The 20,908-nt window shown below is 47.0% G+C and overlaps 3 protein-coding genes across 7 annotated transcripts in view; all 3 read right to left on the reverse strand.

Moving 5' to 3' along the window:
* Positions 1–10,986, reverse strand: part of CEPT1 (choline/ethanolamine phosphotransferase 1) — a 46,925-nt gene extending 35,939 nt beyond the window's left edge. For both annotated transcript variants that reach the window (XM_015298707.4, XM_046904137.1), the window contains exon 1: positions 10,646–10,986. The gene's annotated coding sequence lies outside the window, so the exon portion shown is untranslated. The remainder of the gene's footprint in view (positions 1–10,645) is intronic.
* On the reverse strand, positions 170–11,335 carry LRIF1 (ligand dependent nuclear receptor interacting factor 1). The gene is made up of 3 exons (XM_046904160.1): positions 11,325–11,335; positions 10,810–11,128; positions 170–1,734 (listed from the first exon to the last, which is right to left on the reverse strand). Exons 1-3 carry the CDS (start codon positions 11,333–11,335, stop codon positions 1,270–1,272), a joined length of 795 nt encoding a protein of 264 aa, XP_046760116.1. The 3' UTR covers positions 170–1,269.
* Positions 11,336–11,492: 157 nt separating this feature from the next.
* On the reverse strand, positions 11,493–20,745 carry LOC395100 (cryptochrome 4). 4 transcript variants are annotated; one of them, XM_040652671.2, is made up of 12 exons: positions 20,597–20,745; positions 18,192–18,333; positions 17,910–18,110; positions 17,035–17,151; positions 16,738–16,885; positions 16,296–16,436; positions 15,728–15,898; positions 15,510–15,650; positions 14,334–14,485; positions 13,513–13,610; positions 12,484–12,594; positions 11,493–11,929 (listed from the first exon to the last, which is right to left on the reverse strand). In XM_040652671.2, exons 2-12 carry the CDS (start codon positions 18,320–18,322, stop codon positions 11,832–11,834), a joined length of 1,509 nt encoding a protein of 502 aa, XP_040508605.1. In that variant the 5' UTR covers positions 18,323–18,333; positions 20,597–20,745; the 3' UTR covers positions 11,493–11,831.
* Positions 20,746–20,908: the final 163 nt, after the last annotated feature.

The raw sequence follows: 20,908 nt of genomic DNA on the forward strand, positions 1-20,908 counted from the left end.
AAGTATATGCAACTCGCTTGCTCTCTCTTATAGAGCAAGTTCCACAGGGATCTGTGATGTTGAATATAGCCATAACTAGACAAGAAAAAACAATGCTAAGTTCTGTTAGCAGCGCATTCATGGTAACAGCAATAAAGACTTCAAAGAACTGCAGGAAGGCCTTACAAAATTCAGTGATGTGACAACATTTAATGTGGCACAAAGGGACACGGGCTAGTGATGGGACCTGGTCAGGCTGATGGTTGGACGTGATGATCTTGAAAGTCTCTTCCAACCTAGCTCATTCTGTGACATGGACAACAGAGAGGAGCAGAAGGCCTCCACACAACACCTGACATAACATGCTGGGGAAACACTGAAGAGCTATAAAAATCATGATGGCAAAGACAGCTTCAGTGGTCTTTTCTCTCCTACGGTGCAAAACGTAGGCAGCATCAAATGAAGGAGACAGATTCAAATAAAGGCTGAACGAGTTAACTGAAGAGACATTCATCATGAATTATTAAAGATACCACTCACAAATAAATGTATCTTTTTTGCTTAAATAAGGAATGATTCGGCTTAACTCATTAAAAAAACCAAACAACCCACCCTACCCAACCACCAAATAATCCCACAACCAAACTTCAACATTGCACATCTGTCAAAGGCCTTATAAAGGCTTACAACAATAACTGCAGGAAACACGTACCTCAATAACTTTACTGGTACACTTCAGCAGCTGTTAGTACTGGTTCCACTGGATATCAGCATCATTACTGCCTGAAGACCAATCCCCAAACCTCTTAAATAGCATTTATTAAACACTGACCATGGACCTTTTATGACAAGTAGGAGTTCCTAGTAATTCACAAAAGCTGTCATGCATTATAAAATATTAAGAAAACAAAAAATATATATATTTACAAGGAGGGGTTGCTATTTGCACTCTGTCTCTAACAGATGGGCTACGAATTTCCAAACTGGGAAAGTTTATTTTCTAGGACTAATAGAGAAACCTCTTTAATGCACAATACAGAGGATAACCTAAAAATAGTAAAAACACCTCTCTTCTGTATTCTCTGGTACGCACACATGTCCCAGAAGGAGAATCTGGTGGTCCAAGTCTTTTATTTCCAGTCTTTAATAAGGAAATTATTTTTCTAAATACACATCATAAATTCCCTTAAGGTCCTCTGTTTTCCAGAAATATTCACCTTCATTCAAACACAACATTTCTTCTTCAAGTCACTGAGATGAAGATGAACACAGTTCAGACCTCTACCACCTTCAGTACTTCAGATTTGCTGCATTTTTCTTACGCATCTCTTCAAGTGCTGCTTCCCTCTCTCTCAAGAGCTGTTTGAGTCGTTTTATCTTTTCATCCCGGATCGTTTCATCCAGGTCTGGTGGAGTCAAAGGGAAAGTATCGTTTCTGAAAGAACCTTCAAAAAGTGAAGCATGGTCTTCACAGGACACTAACACTGGAATATCTGAGTCTGTAACGTCGCTATTTTGGGAACTCGGCTCTCGCTCAGCATCTGTTGAGGATATGAAGTCTGTGGAAATACTTTGCTGCGATAAGGCAGGTGGAGGAGAAACACTTCTGTTATGTGTGATAGAACTTGGGCTGCTGTCTTCTGTACTTGAGCTTGTGGCTGACTTGACTGATGTTCTCCTTCTCTTTCCACTGTCTGGCAGTGAAGATTTTGTTTTTCTTTTCTTAGATAAACCCTCTTCTAGATTCAAAATAGCCTGTATGATCAAGAAACACACAAAAGACACTACTGTTAAACTGAGGACCATTCTACATGACATGATCACAGTTACTGGGCATGTACTGCAGGAGTTACTTATTTGTTTCTTAGAATCACTTTACTAGGCAGTAGATCTGCTCAACATAGGGTTCTCAACATACAGTTATCAAAACCTGAAAAAGCCTTTGAGCGGGTAGAGTACAACCATACAAAAGAAAACGTAGAACACTATGGCCGAACAGAACCACTTTCTATGGATAAAAATCACTTTTCGTACATTAAAATGGAAGTCTTTACAATAAAGGAAACTTTCCAGAAGCACTCCAGAACGTTCCTATCCAATGACAAAGGACTAAGTTTATAAAGACATTGCAACTCTCAACACCTCACAAGTACATGAGCAAATTTCTTTAAATAACACTAAGTGGATAGCTCTTTTGGGAAGTGAGACACACCTAGCTATATAAATGTCTGAAGTGCCTTGAAATAACAGCACTTGCCTGATTTGGAATACACAGATAAAGCTGCCCTGGAAAATTCTTGATTACTCTGCATATACCCACTGTACAACCGGATATGCCTAATTGTTTTTAGAAGGCTAAATACAAATCAGGATCACAGATGTATAGTTCCTACTCCCATAAATGTTGTCCTTTTCAATCTTCAGTCATAACTAGAGGGTCACCATCATCAAAGCATTTGTTCTTCAGGTTTCTTCCAGCTGAACCCAGAAAAAAGGATTAAAAAGAGTACTCAAGTCATGCTGAAATCACTCAGCTCTGCAGCAGTACAGAAACAAGTCCAAGGATCAGCTCCCACAGTGATCTAACAATCATCAACTTCCCCTGACAAATCCAGAGGTGAGATGGTCCAGGCAAAAAGTGCAATCTATGCACTGACTACACTTACACTGCCTTCTGAATATGCTGCAGTACACATATTTTAGCACCGAAAAAAATCAAGGTACCTTTTCCTCTTCAATACATTCCTGATGTTGGTCTGTAATTGTCACATCTAATGAGGATGAAGGGCAAGAATCATTTTTCCTTTCCAAGCTGTTACTGGAGCACAACCTCTCATCTGGTTTCTCACAGGAGGTTGTTAATGGTATTCTCTTAAGGTAGACTCTCTCTTCCTTATAGAGACCAAATTTTCTCCTTAATTGCAAATACTGTTTCCAATGTGGCTTCTCTTGGTCTCTTATTTGATTAACTTTTCCTACTGAATACATCTTTTTACACTGGACCTGCAATACAGAAACAGTAAGAGAACCATGAATTTCTCCATGTATGTAAAAGCCTTAGTTTTCCAAAAACCCTTTCCATGAGTTGCATTTAAGGCATGTAAGCCAATGTTGAGGAATTACAGGCAGATTATCATAGGTCTAACATTCTTGTTAGTTACTTAAAACACCAGATACATTGCACAACATCCAATAAATGCCAAGTCCAACTACTAAACTATAGAATTAAAAGAAGCAATGAGGGCGTCACCTATCCTGAAGGTTCTAAGTGTCAAAGGAAGATGATAAAAGATCAAACTGTGTTCTATACATCATCACTTTCAGACTGCTGACATCACTTCATTTTGCATTGTGGTTAATGATACCAATGAAGCACTATTTACCACCTCTCATATGTAATCCTCACTGTAACCTGGACTGTTTTTTTTTGTTTGTTTTGTTTTTGTTTTTGTTTTTTTAATATGCAAGACCAAGCTCACATCATTACATCTGGCATCCATAGGCTTGCAAAGTTAGGGACCAAAAAGTCTACTTGAATGATTTTTTGGGAATGAGGAAAAGATCCTACAGTTACTGCAGTGAATAAATGCCTGAAATGTGCATACACACACTTATCTGACATTTCTCTTTGGCCTGGTCAACAGAAGCAAATATATAGTTGCTTCCAAAGGATTCTTCACCTGGAGGGAAACTCATTCTGTCTGCGCGAGCAATTGAAATCTTGACTTGCAATCCTTCATAAGTACAGAGTTTGCGGAATTTGCAGCTATAGCCTTTGAGATATTTCTTAGGCTACGATTTTAAAAGAATACATAGGCAGTCAAAAGGGGAACAGCACTGTTGCCATTGAAGATCTTGAGCTTTATCTGCCTGATATCAAGCCACAAGACAAAGGATCCCACTGCATCACAGCATGAAAGAAAGGAAATGTAGCTCTTGCCTTTGGCTCTATCAGCTAGCAGAAACTGGAAGAGGAACATCAGTTTGTCTCAGAATGACAACCTCTGCTTGCCCACCGTCTTCCTTTCATATCATTCCAATCTTCCCTACTTTGTGCCATGCCAGCATAGCCAATGGCCTGCTGTGAGCAATTGGCAGCAATGTCAAAAAGCACAGAGCAACCAGAGCTCAAATGCTGAACAGCTTACCCATATTCTCACATGCTATAACTAATCTTGTGAAGAAATAAAGAGACATCTTCTCCCTGCCCTTTTTTTTTTCTTTATGCCTTTTTCCCATTTGCATAGAGCAATTTTATTGGAAAAAATAATCTTTTCAGCTTTTGAACTAGGAAAAAAAATAAATCCCATTTTACACCAGCATTTCTGGTGACAGGTTACCAGGTAAGAACAGTCTGTCAACTTACGAAAAAGCCATTTCACTTAAACAGACCCAGGAGCATACAACAATTTAGCAGAGACTGAGATTGTCACATTTATTGGAGTTACCTTTTGCCAGTCTTCACTGAAAGCACACTCATGTTCAGACTGAGGTAAAACAGCACTTGCTGCTTTGGAGGAATGAATCATTTCCTTGTCATCTTGGTATGTAGTTTCCTGCATCCCTACTGCTGTAATTGGGGTCATTCCACTTGAGATGCTCTCCATGAAAGGCAAACTCTTTCCCCGGTTTACAGTGGAACTCTGCTCCTCAGCACTTGGTGTCACCAGAGCTGCAGATGTAGATTTTAAGTCATTTCTTAAACCTCCAGATGAAGAAACTTTAGAGTTTGAACACACTTTAGGATCTTTCTGAGGTAACGGCATTCCTTTGCTTTTGGACAATACCAGATTCACCACTTTACTGCTTATTTTAGTGACTTCAGTAGAATCAATTAGCTTGGATGTTCCCTTCTTAAGTGAAGCACTATAAGAGGAAGATGCCTGCATGTCAGCTTGGGCTGACAGAACATCAGAGCCTCTCCTGGTCAATAAATAGACTTTCCCATTGTACATGACCAGAGCATTATCCTTAATGGATGTGATTTTTGTCTGGCTTACACCAGAACCACTAGAACAGAGTGGCAAAATGTTTGCAGAGTTAACTTCTACATTCTTCATATCTGACAAAGTTTTCAAGATCTTGGAAGCCACGTTATTTGATGACTTCACAGGAATAAGGCAAGGCGCTGGCAACTGCGGGCTTTCTCGCACAATCCATTTCATTGGCGTATGCTGGCACTGCTGACCATCAGACATTCCAGTCTCAGGAGAAGAGCTATGAGCCTTTTGTGGAGCTGTCATTAGCAATGTTTTTGAAACATCTGGGGCAGGTTTGTGGTCAACAGCTTGCAAACACTTGGGAAGTGCTGTTTTCACTGTGTTCACAGGTGACACATAAATCACAGTTGGCATTTTTTTACTATCAGCTCCATCAGTCACATTTGTTGCTGCAGCGGCAAGTATTTTTTGCTGGATTGAAGCTGGTAAAAAAGAAGCCGGGACAGATTTCACTTCTGCATCTGCTGGTATCTGGAGGTGGTGGCCAGAGGGCAGTACTGGAGGCTTCACAGAAATTGGATTATCTTTTGTCTTTACCGACATGTGTGCAGTGTGACTCTGTTCAGATGAACTCGTTACGGCAGCGTTCTGCAAAGACTGTCTATCAACTGACACACAACTACTCTGGATGTCAGCAGCTGATTCTGTCGTTAAGCTTTCTTTATCAGAACCTGCTTTAAAACCTTCCTGTTTGTCTAATGTTCTTGCAAGGATAATCTTTCCAGAGTTAGGAGACTGAAAAACAGGTATTTTAACAGATGAAGGTGCAGCAGTACTGGCAAGCTGTGTCTTAAAAGCAAGATGAACTGGACTAGAAACATTCACTTTAGGATTATTTGACATGGCTGAAGACTGAACTATTGGCACAAAGTTTCCAGAAGATTTAGAAATTGGGAGTAATTTCAGAAGGTTTTTTCCATCTGGTCCCGTCGTCTGAACTACTCGGTACATACAGCCTGCAATGCTTAAGAAAACAAAGAAAGGAGACAAGAAAGAAAAAAAAGAAAGAAAGTATAATTAAAATATCTGTGCTGTGTTCACTTAATGCCCGTCAGTGAATTGTACACTCAGTGCTGCTATGCCTTAGAAACAGACTAACTACCAAAGAACTCCAGATCTGATTTTCAACAACTTCAGAGGCAAAAGCCATGCAGATCATACTGTGCAGTTTGGGTTAGCATTTCAAATACCACAGACTGAACATAACATCCAACAATTACACCACAGAGAAGCAAGAACGTCCTTCTCAGAAAACAGTGAGTTTAAAGACCCAAGGAAACATCTTAAATAATCCTCCTCTTCTGCTCAGTGGGCCTTCCCTTCTACAATGGAATAAATAAATAAATAAATAAATGCTACCTCCAGCTTTGACAGAAAAGACATATTTTTGCTCCTTGGTACTATTAACACCCCTACTTAGCAATAGGAAGTATGAATTTCAGGAAAGCTTCAAGAAAATATAGGGAGATTAATCATATGGCAAGATGGAAGCAGAAATTACTTTAGACACACTAATGGAAAAAATAAAATAAGATGCAAAATACATTCACTTTGTGAAATAAGATGCACGGTGACCAACTCATTTGCCTACAGCTCACCTGCTCATTCATTCTCTAGACAGATATGTACTACAAAGTCAGTCATCTTCAAAGAAATTAAAACGAATGTAATCAAGGAACACGTGGAAGTTCTGTATGATTTATGGAAACAGAAGACTAAGAAGAAAATGGTTTCAAGAACTAGAAGGAATACAGAGAACAACCTACAGCCCAAAGCACTGCCAATAGGACACAGCAGGCTGATACCAAGAGGAACAGAACAGTGTCTCTCCCTAGAGTAGAAAAGATCCAATGAACATCAAGTAGGCTTCTTGGGCTTGACATCAGAGCCAGGATAGAAAGGCAAAGCTGCCAACTCAGTCACCAAAAGTATTTTAGTTCTGTCCTAATGACTTTCTACATCAATAAACTAACTGAAAACATTAGCTTATTTCCCAAACTCAGTCCAGATGACAACAGTACTGCGTTCTGCTTGCTGTCAAGTAGTTTTTCCAATCACTGGCATTTTTTTTTCTGGCAGCAAAGTAATACAGCTGGGGCTTCCAAATCAGCTTAGAATAGAACAATTAGGAGAGAACATCCATGTGTGAAACCATTGCATCTGCTCAGACGTGGTCCTTTCCCAGCAAATGAGAAACGATAAGGGTGCTGTTGGCTCCCCGAGTAGGTCAGCTCCTGGTAGTCAGAGATCACATTTCCCTTGATGGCCAATATAAAAATCTCTGCTACTGTCTGTCTAAAGGCTTTAGACATGCAGAGTTTTCTTTGCTGTAACCTTACAATTAGCATTTACCGAAGTATTGGACAATTATGTCCAGTTTCATTTCTAGGCATATCGTGTGGAAAAAGAAGGGACTTAAGTAATTAATCAGTGCAGCGGTCAGGAAATTGTTTGTTTTAGAAACAACAGCATCCTGGAAATGACAGCATTGGCAATATACCACGTAGTTCTTACTGGATGCTGCTATCAGAGCACCTAGCGCTAAAATGGAGTCAGGTGTTTTGGAACCAGAAAGGTCAGCTGACAGAAACTAGCACTGAAGTGTCGTGATCTTACATAAATATTTTTGCTTTAACTAAGAGCAACAACTAGAGATGCCTGAACGTTTGAATGTAATTAAAGCAGGAAAAAAAAAAAAAACCCAACCAACAACAATGTGTTTTTCAAACAACTTTTAAACCTCCTAGCTCTACTGATAATGCAGAGCCACACAGTTCAGCACTGAGCTCCTGGACAGCACTTTGCAGCTGCATCCCTTACATGTTCTGAGTGCCTCTTCAATAACCCCATGGTCCACATTCTCAACCTTTCTTCTTTCCCATGTTTAAGCAATAACATTTTGAAGGAAAATTAAGAAGGGGATTTCCAGCAAGGTTCACAGACATAGAACTGCTGAACCACTACAACTTTTACTGTGCAAACAGGCACTTACCTCCTCTCAAACTACCTAGCACTGCAAGCACGCATCCAAGGGCAGAAGAAACCTGCTGAGAAGCATGTTCTTTCACTTGTCATAGCAAGGGCACAGCTCTAACATTTGGAGAGCAGGAGAGTAAGCAGCAGGCAAAGAGAGATGAAACAAGACAAACAGCGAGGTGTGATAGAGGATGCATCTGTATAAATGTTACTTTCAGCAGCAACACCCATTCCCATTGCTCACCTCCACACTTCTCATTTCCACCCTGCATCACTACCCTCCCTTCCTACGTCCCCTTTTGGTGGGCATACACAACTGTTCTCAGGGCCAGGCTCCAAACAGCATCCTTTAAGTTTAGGAAGAAACCTCCCCTGACGTTTCCAGTTTGTCTGAACTCCTCACTCGCTCAGCTTTCTGTGTTTACAGAAAACAACTTCAGTTTTTTATCTTCACACACAATGCAAAAAGATCAAGAAACCCCAAACAACCATTTTCTAGCAAACAGCATTCTTTCACTTGAAACAAATAACAGGTACTTACAGGAACTGCAGAATTACAAAAAGCTAAAAGATAGACAAGAAGGAAAGGAAACGTTCAGATGAGATATTCAGAAGCCTTATTCACATGTATTTACTCAAACATCTACAGATATGAAGGAAAGATGTCACTGTCAGCAATTTTAGACACTTCTTCTATTTTGTCACAAGTTGAAAATGCTTCATGGCATCTCTGTCACATCACTAAGGACTCTTTCAAACAATACAAATTAATAACCAAGACTGATGCTTAATATGTTATCAAAATAAAATAAAGAATTTCCAACATTTTAGACATTGTTTAGTAATGAAGAGGAGATCCAGAAACTACCTGTTGTCTCTCTATAAGCATTTTATTCTTAGAAGAATACGTTTTAAGGTTTCCTTGAGCACAGAGAAAAATCTTTCCACTTGCTTCCTTTAAAGATACCAGATTCATTTTGATCAAGAAGTGGCTCATTTATTTTCCTTATAAAACACTTAACATGGAAAACATTCTGAATTGTTCATGGGGATTTTTTTCCCATAATTCAGGTAGAATTTTCCTCCTCCTCTTCATGCTCTGCTGCTTCCCTACCCCACAGATATAAATCTTCTCAAATGTCACACACTGTCACTAAGAAATACCTCTGTTGTTCCATGCCATGATACAATACTTCAGTGGTACTTTCACATGCACGATACTGAATATTAAGGCAGATCTCTGAAGAGAACTTGAAGACAATAAACTCCTGGAACTACAAACAGTGGTAAATCTTCTCTAACATCACCAAAGAAACTATCAGATTCAGGTGACTTTCTTCTATACACAAAACAAAATAAAAACCTGTGACAATCACAGAGGTAAGTGACTACTAGGTGACATTATCTTCAGCAAAAACAGTCATTGTTTTGCTACACACACAGTGTGCATGGCAATACCAAAAGCTTCCTCCTCAACTACAGCAGTTGAGTGTTAAGCAACCCAGGAAAGCAGAAATAAGAGAAGAAAACAGGAAGGAAAGATTTTATGTATATATACATTATAGATAGATAGATAGATAGATAGATAGATAAAAGCACTCCTTTCATATCAAGCTAGAAAAACAGAAAGCAGATCCTGTATTTTCCTCTGTTGAAATGATTCCTGTTTTCTTCACTCACAGAATCAACCATAGCAATATAAAGTCTGAAGTCTTTCCTGGTGAGCTGCTTTTCCATCTGCTCATCCTCCCAGTTAACTCTTTAGAGACAACTTTCTCCTCTTAACTACGAACAAATCCATCAGGGACCACAAGTGCTACAAGCCTCAGAAAACCAACTTCCTTTATTTTAAAAGGGCACCACCAAATTCTAGAAGCGGCCAAATAAGATTGAGCATAAGCTGTAGGCCTAAACTCAGGAACAAATGAAAGCAAACTGACCACAGTCTGCATTTCCTTTATGCAGCCGCGTCCCGCTCATGCGTGAGCTGAATATTGCAATAATGTTTTGCTGTTGTTACTGAACAAAGGCTGGAGGTGATTCTGAGTTTCTATGCAAAGCCATGTCCTGCACACAACTTTGGTGAAAGCCCTTCCCAACAACCTCATATTTTCCCGTAATCCAACAACGTTCAGCAACGGCAGAAGAAACATCCTAAGTCTATGGGTAGTTCTGTACAGAAACACTTTCTCCCACTCCAGAACAGCCCTCGTAGCACCAACAATTATGAACAATTAGAAACAATTAGGAACAATTACTCCCAGCGCTAATTGCCCGGGAGCGCCCACCCCCTGCTGCCAGCACAGCCGATTCAGCCGCACGGCACCCCGCGGAGCTGACAGCCCCGACCGAACCGAGCACGAAACCCTCACGGCAACGCAGCGCCTTCGACACGACAACGGCGCACGCGGCCGGATGCAGAACCGACGCGCCGATGGGCTCCCGGCATCGCCCGACGCCTTCAGCCGCTCCCGTCCTCCCCGCACACGCCGCGCCATCGCCCCGTCGAGGCCCCGAGCGGGCGGAGCCGTGACAGCCTCGACGGACGGGCGGCCCTCCCGTTCCCAGCCCCGCCCCGGGGCCTCCCCAGCACAGCGCCCCGAGGCGGCCGCCCGGCACCGTGCGTTGTGGCCTCGCCCCTCTCTGGGCCGGGCCCCGCCGACGGCGGGAGGAGGGCGGCGGGACCGTACCTGGCGGGTGGCTCCCTGCTCGGCCGTACCGGGCCCTGCCGAGCCGCCTGGGAGCGCGGCGGCGGAGACGGCGGCGGCGTCGTTGCCCACCCCCCTCCGCCCTCCGCCGGGAGGGGGTGAGCGCCGGGCCGGCCCGCACCGCGCCGCCCGGGCCCGGTACTCACAACTGCGCTGCGCTGCCCGACCGCTCCTCTCGGCTCCGCGGGGCCCCCGGCGGGCAGCGGGACATGGCGGGGCGGGCCGCAGCCGCGGGGGCGAGCGCAGAGCCGGCTGCGAACAACGGCCGCGGCGGGAGGGGCGCGGCGGGCCGTCACTTCCCGTAAAACAGCCGCCGCTCGGGGGCCACTTCCGTTCTGGACACTTCCGGGAGAGAGAAGAAATGGAACGCGACGCCCCCGTGCGGCCTCGAGGGACATAGACGGCGGCGGCCGCACTTCCGGCGGCGGCCGGAAGCGGTTGGCGGCGTCGGGGAGGGAGAGCTTCCTGCGGGACCGGAAGTAAGGACGGGAAGGAGTCGCTCCTGGCGCCCTCACGTGGCCACGTGGCGCCGTTACACGGTGATGAAAACCCACTCCTCTGCTCTGACCTCTGACAGAACCCCAACCGTACAAAGAAAATGGACTGCTCAGCCTCGTGATGCTTCGGAAGGAGCCATTTCAATGGAAGGGGGAATTTTTACACGTGGTACATGATAGGAATAATACCTATCCTACAGTTCTAGAGAAGCCAAGAAGGGCATCAGCCCTAACCCACTGAGAAACTGCACAATGCCCTTAAAAATTGCCTGTCTACCCAAGAGAGGCAAAATCCTGCTTCTAACACTAATGTGTGAACACATTCATACACATTCATTCTTAAATGGGCATGTATTTGTCACGTTGGAAAGAGTGGCATTTATCATTAAGACTATTTTCAAAGATGCATGAACATTGAGTGGACTTGAATAACAGCAACACAGAAACATGTCCATTACCTATAGCTGCAATAAGTGACTACTAAGCCACCAACAGACAGACAAATTCATTCAAAAGAAGTGCAGTAATGAATGCATGGAAGGTACAAAGCTTTTGCTGGTGGTTGGTTCACACATGGGGCAAAGCACGGAGCGCAGCTCCGCCTGCTCGGATTGGCCTCTGCTCTCCCTTCTGTCATTCCTCAGTTCCCAGAGGGTAATCCCCGATGGGATCTAGGTTTGCTCTGTCATCCTGGCTGCTTTTGTCTTTGTTAAGCTTTCCTCAGAGTGGTCCCGCTTCAGCTTCATTTCCATTGGGTCATCTGCATCATCTGTGGCAAGAAGGAAGGAAGAATAAAAGTTTGCAGCCTTTCAGACCTCGGTGCAGCAACAGCCAGCATTGACAGCAGCAGGTAAAGCTGCCAAGTATGCCAGAAAACCTATGTACAGGTAACAGCAACCACGCCAGAAGCAGGCACTCAGCTTCTCAAGCCTTGTCTTTCCACATCTCCACAATCACAACAGTGTTCACTCCGCTATCCCGCAGGGTTGGTGGGTATCAGTGTGCAACCTCCTGGATGCATCAGTAGGCACAGGGTTGAAACAATGAGTTCCGTATGACCCAGGGAGAGGTGGGGTACCCATCCCTGGAGGAGTTCAGAACCACGGAGATGTGGCACTGAGGGATGCGGTCAGTGGGCACCATGGGGTAGGGTTGGACTTGGGGATCTCAGAGGTTTTCTCCAACCTTCATGTCTCAATGATTATAAAAAATGATGCTCTGGTTGTCAGAGCCACGGGCAGGGCTGTAGAGACACAGCTGGCGGGGCCAGAGCTGGAGTGTGTGGTTGTGCAGAGCTGCAGAAAGCACAGAGGTCTTTATTACCTCTGGTGAGCTGGGCTATTCTGTGCTGCTCCTCTCGGGCCTGCTTCATCAGCTGCAGGTTGTGATCACTGGCCTCCTTGTGGTCCACCATTGGGAAGGGGTAATCCCGACCTGGTACGACAGAGACTTGGCAGGACTAAGCAAGGACGTCTCACTGGGTTTACACCAAAGTGAATTCTTTATGGAGCAATGTATGGAAGGCATGGAGGATACAATTTATCCCAATTTTAAAAATAAATAAATAAATAAATAAATAAATAACAGATTTTTCTAAGATCGGTTTCACCAGACTGAAATGTAAAAATCAGAAGAAATTTGGAGTGTAAAGCTGCTGATTTCAAATTCCTTGCTTTGGCAATATCTGAAAGTGCTGATGCTACAGATACGGCCCAACTCGCCATTCTTGTGAGAGGCACTGATAACAAACACAGTGCCACTGGATAAATGGATCTTGGGTGCCATTAAAGGACACAGCTAAATTTCTCCATGCAGCCTCATTTTCTGTATTGATAAAGGAATTTGAGAATAGGCTTCAAGATTGCTGAAACAGAAACCATCCGTTTTTTGGTACATTTATGACTTCCATTTCATAAATGCACTACCTGTGGATGTTCAGATTGAATGTATAGTGTTGCAATCAGCTATTCAACTCTAACGTTTGACCATGTCTCCTTGTTGGACTGCTGTAAGACCCCTCTTACCAGAGCTAAATACCCCTCGCTCCACAATCGTGCCTTATCCACGTCATCACTTTTTGGCAATATGCACATTTGTGACCAACAGTTTTCAAGGACGAAATGCAGGAAGAGTAAAACTTCACCAAAAATCTGTGATGAGCACTTTGGGGACTCATTAAGAATTGCAACCAGTGCCATCAAACCAGAATGGGTGCATTTACAAAGAATGGGCTGCTGGGTGAATCCACTGACAAAAGAGACGTGTGGTGGAAGTGTGGCACTTCCATTTCACACCCGTAATTATTTTTGACAGTTATCAGCAGCAAAATCCTGAGCACGGTATCTGAGCTACCTATGATACATCCTGCTTGCTTCTGCTCCTCTTCAGAGGCCGTCCAGGGCTCGTAGATGTACTTAGAGGGAAAGTTCTTTAGTATAGGTAAGTATTTCCTACAACACAAGAAGAATAAGAGGTCTTTATTACAATCCTGCAGACAAATATCCACACACTGAAGTGTAATCCTACACCACATTCGTTCTTGGTGGTTTTGCTGGTACTGTGAGGGAGCTCTGATTCATTTCATGCAGAAGAACTCTTTCTGTTCCGAAAGCTCCATACAGGAGCATCCTCCACCAGTTAGCTTCACACAAATGAATAATGGGATTGATTTAAGTATTACCTCACTATTGACTTCATCCAAACTATTTTCACTGTTAACTTTCTCACTGACAAGTACAGCTCAGGATAGAACCCACATTTATACTCTTTCAAAGACTCCTGGAGAAAATCATCCTAATGTCAGCAAAGCCAGGCGTGTGTTCCTGGAAGGGATGGACTCCAGATCATGACTGACGTGCTAATAAGGCTCAGCACACATGCCTGCGAGAGATGGGCTCCTTAAGGAGCTCATTCACTTCCACAGTTGACAACATGGAGTGGAGCACACTCAGTGTTCTCCCAGCAATTGGACTCTCCTGGAGTCTGCAGGCTCCAAAGTCAAAGCAATTCCATGCTCAGTCATCACCTACATAAGCGCAGCCTTTGGGGTTTCCTTCCACGCTAAATAAACCACGGGGGTTGTGTTTCATGCAGATTGAGGTCCCCAGATCCTGCTGTCAGAGGAGCAGGGAAGCAGCACTGAGCAGATGGCACCGTGCCGTGCGTGGCCCTACCGGATGTATTGCCCCTCCGGGTCCGTGCGCCTCCCGAAACGGACCGGGCAGAAGATCCGTGTGTAGTGGTGGAAGAAGGCGCTGGCTGACAGCCACATCCAGTTCCCTGCGTTGATGCTGTAGTCAGCATCTAAAAGCAGCTCTTCAAACACCTGCATTTTGGGGACAGGAAGGGAAAAAGCACCTCTGAAATGGCTGCCTATGTGGTAAAAACACAACTGCCCAACAGCTGCCACCAACCAACAAACCAACCACCAACAACCATCATTAACCAACCTACAACCATCAACCAATCAACCAACCAAGCAGTCAACCACCACTAACCAACCAACAACCAACCAACAACCAACCAACAACCACTAACCAACCAACAACCAACCAACCAATCATCCACCACTAACCAACCAACCAACAACCACTAACCAACCAACAACCAACCAACCAATCATCCACCACTAACCAACCAACCACCAACCAATCATCCACTACTAACCAACCAACAACCAACCAATCATCCACCACTAATCAACAAACGACCAACCAACCAACAACCAACCAACCAACAACCAACCAACCAACAACCAACCAATCATCCACCACTAACCAACCAACAACCAACCAACAACCAATCAACCAACCACCAACCACCAAAAAAACAACAAATACAGGCTGGTAGATGGAGGTTGAAGCTCTCACTGTGCTAGTCGGGATACTCTGCACGCATGGAATGCTCTCCAGCAACAGTTTGCCAGCAGGAAGCTCAAGCAGGACCTGGTGTCAGAGCAACCCAAAGCCCAAAGGGCTGACTTTGAAGACTGCTGCAGACTGGGCAAGTCTCCAATATTATCATCATCAGCCAAAATCAGACCTTGGGGATGGGAATGGCTTCTCACCACTGCACCCTGTACAGCATGGCCCAGACTCAAGGAAAAGAGAATGAGATTTTTATAAACCATGAGGTTTTTAGCGAGGCTCAGTAATAAAGCACCGGTAGAATCATAGAATCGTTAAGGTTGGAGAAGTCTACTAAGACTATCAGGTCCTACCATCAACACATCCCCAGCTTCCCCACTCCACAGTACCGTGACAGTGCTCACGGTGTGCAGGGCTTTCCCAAGACCAGCCAGAAGGGAAAATCACCGAACAAAAAGAGAAAACCCCAAACCAGAAGTGAACCTTCATGCCCTCCTCCCAGCTGATCCAAAGGTCCCCGCGGGTCAGGAAGCAGGCGGCAGCGTGCCGGGCAAGGTGGTGGATCCAGCCCTCCTGCCGCAGCTGGGTCATGATTGCATCAATCCATGGGAACCCCGTCTGAGCCTGAGGCAGAAATCAACGTCAGCCCTCCTGGATGGTCCAAACCAAAACGCAGCCATCGTGGAAATGCATCTCGTTACCGTTTTCCATTTGTGGAGCCTCTCAGCATCCTCATACCAACGGATCTGGAGGCAGATGGGGTTCCCGGCCATCTTGGTGAAGTTTGGTGTTGCTGATGCCACCGTGTAGAAGAATTCCCTCCACAGCAGCTGCCCTTGGAGCGACACGGGGGGCAGGGAGTGGTGTTTGGCCTGCAAAGACATGGAGATCAACGCTTCTGTTGGCTCATTCCATCCCAGTTCACTCATTTCGTGATGCCCACAAAAGCAACATTAATCTTAACCACCTCCATGGTGGTTTCCCATGAAAGCCAAAGGAACCAATGACGCGAAGCAATGCTTTTTGCACCAAGGCTGAATTCTGTTCAGTACTGAGCTTTCTCCATCTGCCTTCCAAAAAGGTGTCACATAGGGATTTCTTAAACTAAACATACACTGGTCAGCACACTGGCAGCACGTCTGGCTTCATAAGGCATTGTGAGTAGACTGTGGCAAAGTTGCATTATTTGCATCATCTCTCTGCCAAGAGGGTTAAACCCCAGCCTCAGAAGCATAAGATTTGCTTGGCTATGAACAGTTGTTCCCTTACCTGAGCATAAATGTTTGATAGCCTATAAAAGAAGCTGCGGACTGACAGGCAGCCCGTGCTGAAATAGGGGCTCAGGCCGGTGGTGCTTGGAAGCAGTGAATTCGGGACTGTTTTTGGTTTGGTGAAACTCGCCACCCAGCCCTGAAATGAGAACAGAAATCAAGGATGAGGCAGAGCAGGGTGAGAAACGTCCAGTCAATGGACAGGGATGGGCTGTTGGCTGTTGGTTTATGCATGTGCAACACGCATGTGGGAAATACTCCGACCACCACCCTCCCATCAGGAACAACAAAATCCTGAGGTGGAGATGCTTGGAGGGCAAATCCTCAGCACGAACTGGAGGCCGTGGCCAACTGGTTTCTTGCAGTCCAGCCCCAACCACACGCCATTGGATGGCACCAACCTCAGCCCAACCACACAACCCTGTGTCAGCAGGATGGACCTGGTCTGCCAGGTGCTGCTCCAGGCGCTGCAGCCCTTCGCTCTCCCCTCCTCTCCATGGGGAGATGCTCTCAGGGGGGATCTTCAGATCTGTGGGCAAAGGGACCCCGTAGCACTCAGCGAGGCCCAACTCAGGGGGGCTGCACCTCCTAATGGGAAAGAGAGGGAAGCAGAGCATTAATAACCCTCCATGCACAAAAGCAATGCAATGCAATGTCTAAAAGTCACTCTTATCATTTGACCCCACTGTTTCGGGCAGAGGAAGGCCCTGCAGGTCCCCCGTTGGGTCTTTACTTACTGGAAGTCCTCAGCTGTGGGGTTTCGGACAGGCACCTCCGGGTCCCCGAGAAGGGACAGGATGCGAAGGAACCTCTTGTATGTCAGTGGGGGAGTCCCACCATTCAGCTCCAAAATCCTGTACATAAAATGAAAACAGTGCTCGTGGTAACGTGGATCAGGAAGGAAACTGGAGCCGTGGGTGCATGGGGAGGTGACAGCACAGTAACACCCCCCGTCTGTGGAGCAACCACTGGTGGGAACAGATGGTTTGAATTCAAGGTGGAACGTCACATCCATCCATGCGTTTACACCAATGAAGGGCTTTTCAGGGTGAGCTGTTAAGGCTGTTTTAATGAGTATCTCCCTATCATTATTAACTTCACGATCTACGGTCTTTCAGCTGTGAATAACTGCGTGGACCCACAATTACCCACACACCAGTGCAAGTTGGTTAGATAGATCCCAAAAGCCAGACAGAAGGATGTGTACAAAAGTCCTTTTGAATGTGGGATCATAGAATCATTAAGGTTGGAAACGACCCTCATCTCATCCAACCATCAGCCCATTCCCCCGTGTTAGAGAATTCCTCCTGCTGCTTAAGAGCAGTGAGTGGAAGGGCTTAAAGTGAATTAAACAGCCCAAAGGGGAAAAAACAACACATTCCTCAGGCTGTAATTAGAACCCAACATCCAACCACGTCCAACAACCCAACATGCAACCACTGAAGCTTCTTCTGCCAACTCGGAATTCTCCAGCACTCAGTGCCACCACCTCAGAGAGCCCCATCTTCTCAAAAGGAACTCATCACAGAGACTGAGATCCTCAGCCTTTCCTGCTAAACGTAAAACAAACCCTTCTGGAGATGCCTCAGTGCTCCGTAGGGCAACCACGTACCGCTGGGTGTTGTAGAGGCTGTGGCCCATCAACGAGAGCACCTGGAAGCCCAGCTCTTCTCCCAGACCCCGAATGTTGGCCTCCATCTCCTTGTAAAAGGGCTCCATCTCCGCACCCAGAGTCACCTGCGTGATGTTCCACTTCTGGACGTGGTCTCTGACAACCGATTTGTACTCTCCTTGAATGACCAGCAAGCAGGAGCCCAGCTGGCGCAGACTGCTCCTCAAATCCTCCAGGGACTGCAGCAGGAAATGCCACCGCAGGGCTCCTATGTGCATGGAGGACGTCATGAAGGCTCTGTCCAGGATGTAGACGGGGTAGACGACCTCGGAGGACTGCAGTGCAGCCAGCAGTGCTGGGTTGTCGTGCAGCCGGAGGCCCTTCCGGAAGAGGTGGATGGTGCGGTGCCGCATTCTGCCCTGAGCTGGGGGGGGGTGGGAGGGAGAAGGAGAAGAGAAGGCTCTGGAAAGACCCCATTGCACCAATGGTCATCGTGGGTGGTTGGGCAGGAAACCCCCAGAGGTCCCTTCCAACCCCCATGGCTCTGATTCTGAGATCTGTCCCTTCCAACCTCAGCCGTTCCATGATTCTGCATTGGCTTTGAGGGTGCAGCATCCTCATGAAGGAACGAGGCCAAGAGACTGCCAAAACAGAGCTCCTAACGCCGCCCGGCTCTGTTTGCAGCCATCTTTTCTGTTTCTCCATAAGCTCTCACAAGAGAGATGGGACCAAAGCCATATGTACACACCGGGTCCCACCGCTCAGCAGCTGTGTGAGCCCCTCGTCCATGGAGAATGGCTTCTTCCCGCAGCTATAGAATGACAGAATCATTAAGGTTGGGACTTCTCCCCTCCCTGAGCCCCACCCCACCCCACTGTGCCCATAGGAACATCCCTCAGTGCCACAGCTCTGCAGTTCTGAACACCCCCAGGGGCAGTGACTCCCCCCACTCCCTGGGCAGTCTGTGCCAACACATCACTGCTTTTCTGGAGAAGAAATGTGTCCCGAAACCCAACCTGACCCTCCCCTGGAACGACGTGAGGCCGTCACCTCTCATCCACCATTACCCTCTGAAGCATTGCAGCTGATGGGAGGGCTGCAGGAGGGCTGGAGCTGGGGGAGCTCAGGGCTCTTCTGGCCCTGCTCGCAGGGATGCACTCAGGGAGCAGCAGTGAGCAGCAGCAAGGAGCCGCCCCCTGGGTTTGTGCCAACCTGCTTCTTGTTCCAAGCACCCACCCAAAGAATCAGGAGACCGTGGATGAGCGCAGGGCGAAGCAATTATCTCTAAGGTGGTTCAGCTCCTCCCAGCAAACCACCCTTCCTACGCCCTCCCAAAGGACTGCAGCGGTGACGCAGCTCTGCCGACCTCACACAGTGCCCAAAAGCACACTTTGGCATCACTGAGATGCACCCAACGCACCCCCGGCTACAACACAGCCCACTGAGTGCCCCTCAGACCCCAACCCACAAACTCACGGGCACTGAGGAGCTCCCGGAGCGCACCAGGAAGGAGCCCAGCACCGACTGCACGCCACGGGAGAGCAGGAAAAGCAGAGTGCCAATGGCTGGGGAGCACCCAGCTGGCAGGTGGGGCAGAGAATCACGTGTAGTGCGCACAGCAGGGAGTCTGCAGGGGCTGTTCTGAGCACCGTGAGCCCATCTTCAGGTTTGGGTGGGATATGAGGAGGAATTCCTTCTCTGTAAGAGCAGTCAGGCACTGGTGTGGGCTGCCCAGTGGGACCACCACCCCCGGAGGGGTCGAGGAAGGTGGGGATGTGGCACTGAGGGATGTGGGCAGTGGGTATGGTGGGATGAGTTGGCAAATCCGTGTGTTTGTGCAGTGATTATTGCTCATACGTTGCCCTCTCATGGCCAGAAGAGTAAAAACACCAATCAAACACACATCACTAATGACCATAGAACACCCCATAGGGATCACCAGGAGTTAAAGACGTATTGTGGACTGCGTTCTCCTTTCTGGGAGCTTTTTGAAGGGATGAACCGCGCACCACATGAGTGTCCTCCACACCTGAACGCGTCCACCCATCCCTTTTGGTGACGTACCACAAGCCCGGGTCTATTAATTAAATAACGTCAAGTTTTGATGAATAAGGCGATCAACCAAAGTTGACCAATGGGCGTTGCTATCACTTTGAGCACTGCCCCAACTGCTCCCTTCAGATTGGGCTGAACAGTAATGATGCTAATTAGCAATAATCGGGTGCTCCTCCGTTCAGTCCAGGTTGGGTCGCTGCATCGTGGTTGAGATCCCCCACCCAATCACGTTTCTACGTTTTCACGAGCGCGTTGGCTGCTCCGAAAGTAATGCCTCCTGTTTATTTTCATGGCAGTTCCAACAGCTGCAAAGAGCACAATCACACACAGAGTCGATAGAGCAACTTCTCAGCTACAAAATTTCTTTTTTGTGTGTGCTATATGCACGGGTGCCCATACAGAGAGATGCAAAGGTTGGGTCTGAGGACCTGGGACTGTCCTCACCCCACAGAGCCAATGCACAGCGCTCCCCTCCACTGTTCCCTCTGCACTGAGAGTGACAACAGCGCAACCGCACAGCGCTGCACGCACAGCCCTACGCCCGCACCTCGGGGCTGCGCAGCGGAACCGGCACCGCACCCGGAGGGACATCTCGGGAGTGACACAGCACCGCCCCCGGGGCCCCGCGTTACCTCCCGGCTCCGGAGCCGCGGTGGTCACCTCCCTCCTCCTCCTCCTCCTCCTCCTCGGGCCCCGCTGCCCCCGTTTCCCCGCTGGGCCCTGGGGTGACACGCAGCGCTACTCGACTTCAGGCCACGGGGCCGCTTATGCAACGCACTGCGGGGGGGCACCGGGGGCCGACAGGGCTGTGCCCGCCCCGCGGAGCTCCCATGGAGGCGGCGAGCGGGGTGGAACATCGGGGCGAGGGGTGGGACATCGGGACAGGGGACGTCATCCCATCCCATCCCGTTCCGTCCCGTCCTCTGCTCTCCTCTCCCATTCCA

Source organism: Gallus gallus, chromosome 26 (assembly GCF_016699485.2).
Source record: "Gallus gallus isolate bGalGal1 chromosome 26, bGalGal1.mat.broiler.GRCg7b, whole genome shotgun sequence".
NCBI lineage: Eukaryota > Metazoa > Chordata > Aves > Galliformes > Phasianidae > Gallus > Gallus gallus.

What these genes read in the sequence shown, in the direction of transcription:
- LRIF1 (XM_046904160.1), bottom strand. An exon ending in TCGGGCAGCGCAGCGCAGTT is followed by an intron (nt 1,735 to 10,809) that starts GTGAGTACCGGG and finishes TTGATCATACAG; the next exon opens with GCTATTTTGAATCTAGAAGA.
- LOC395100 (XM_015298681.4), bottom strand. Translation starts at nt 18,322, where the DNA reads ATGCGGCACCGCACCATCCACCTCTTCCGGAAGGGCCTCCGGCTGCAC. An exon ending in AGCAGCACCTGGCAGACCAG is followed by an intron (nt 16,437 to 16,737) that starts GTCCATCCTGCT and finishes TTCTCATTTCAG; the next exon opens with GGCTGGGTGGCGAGTTTCAC. An exon ending in CCGGAGGGGCAATACATCCG is followed by an intron (nt 13,611 to 14,333) that starts GTAGGGCCACGC and finishes CTTGTGTTGTAG; the next exon opens with GAAATACTTACCTATACTAA.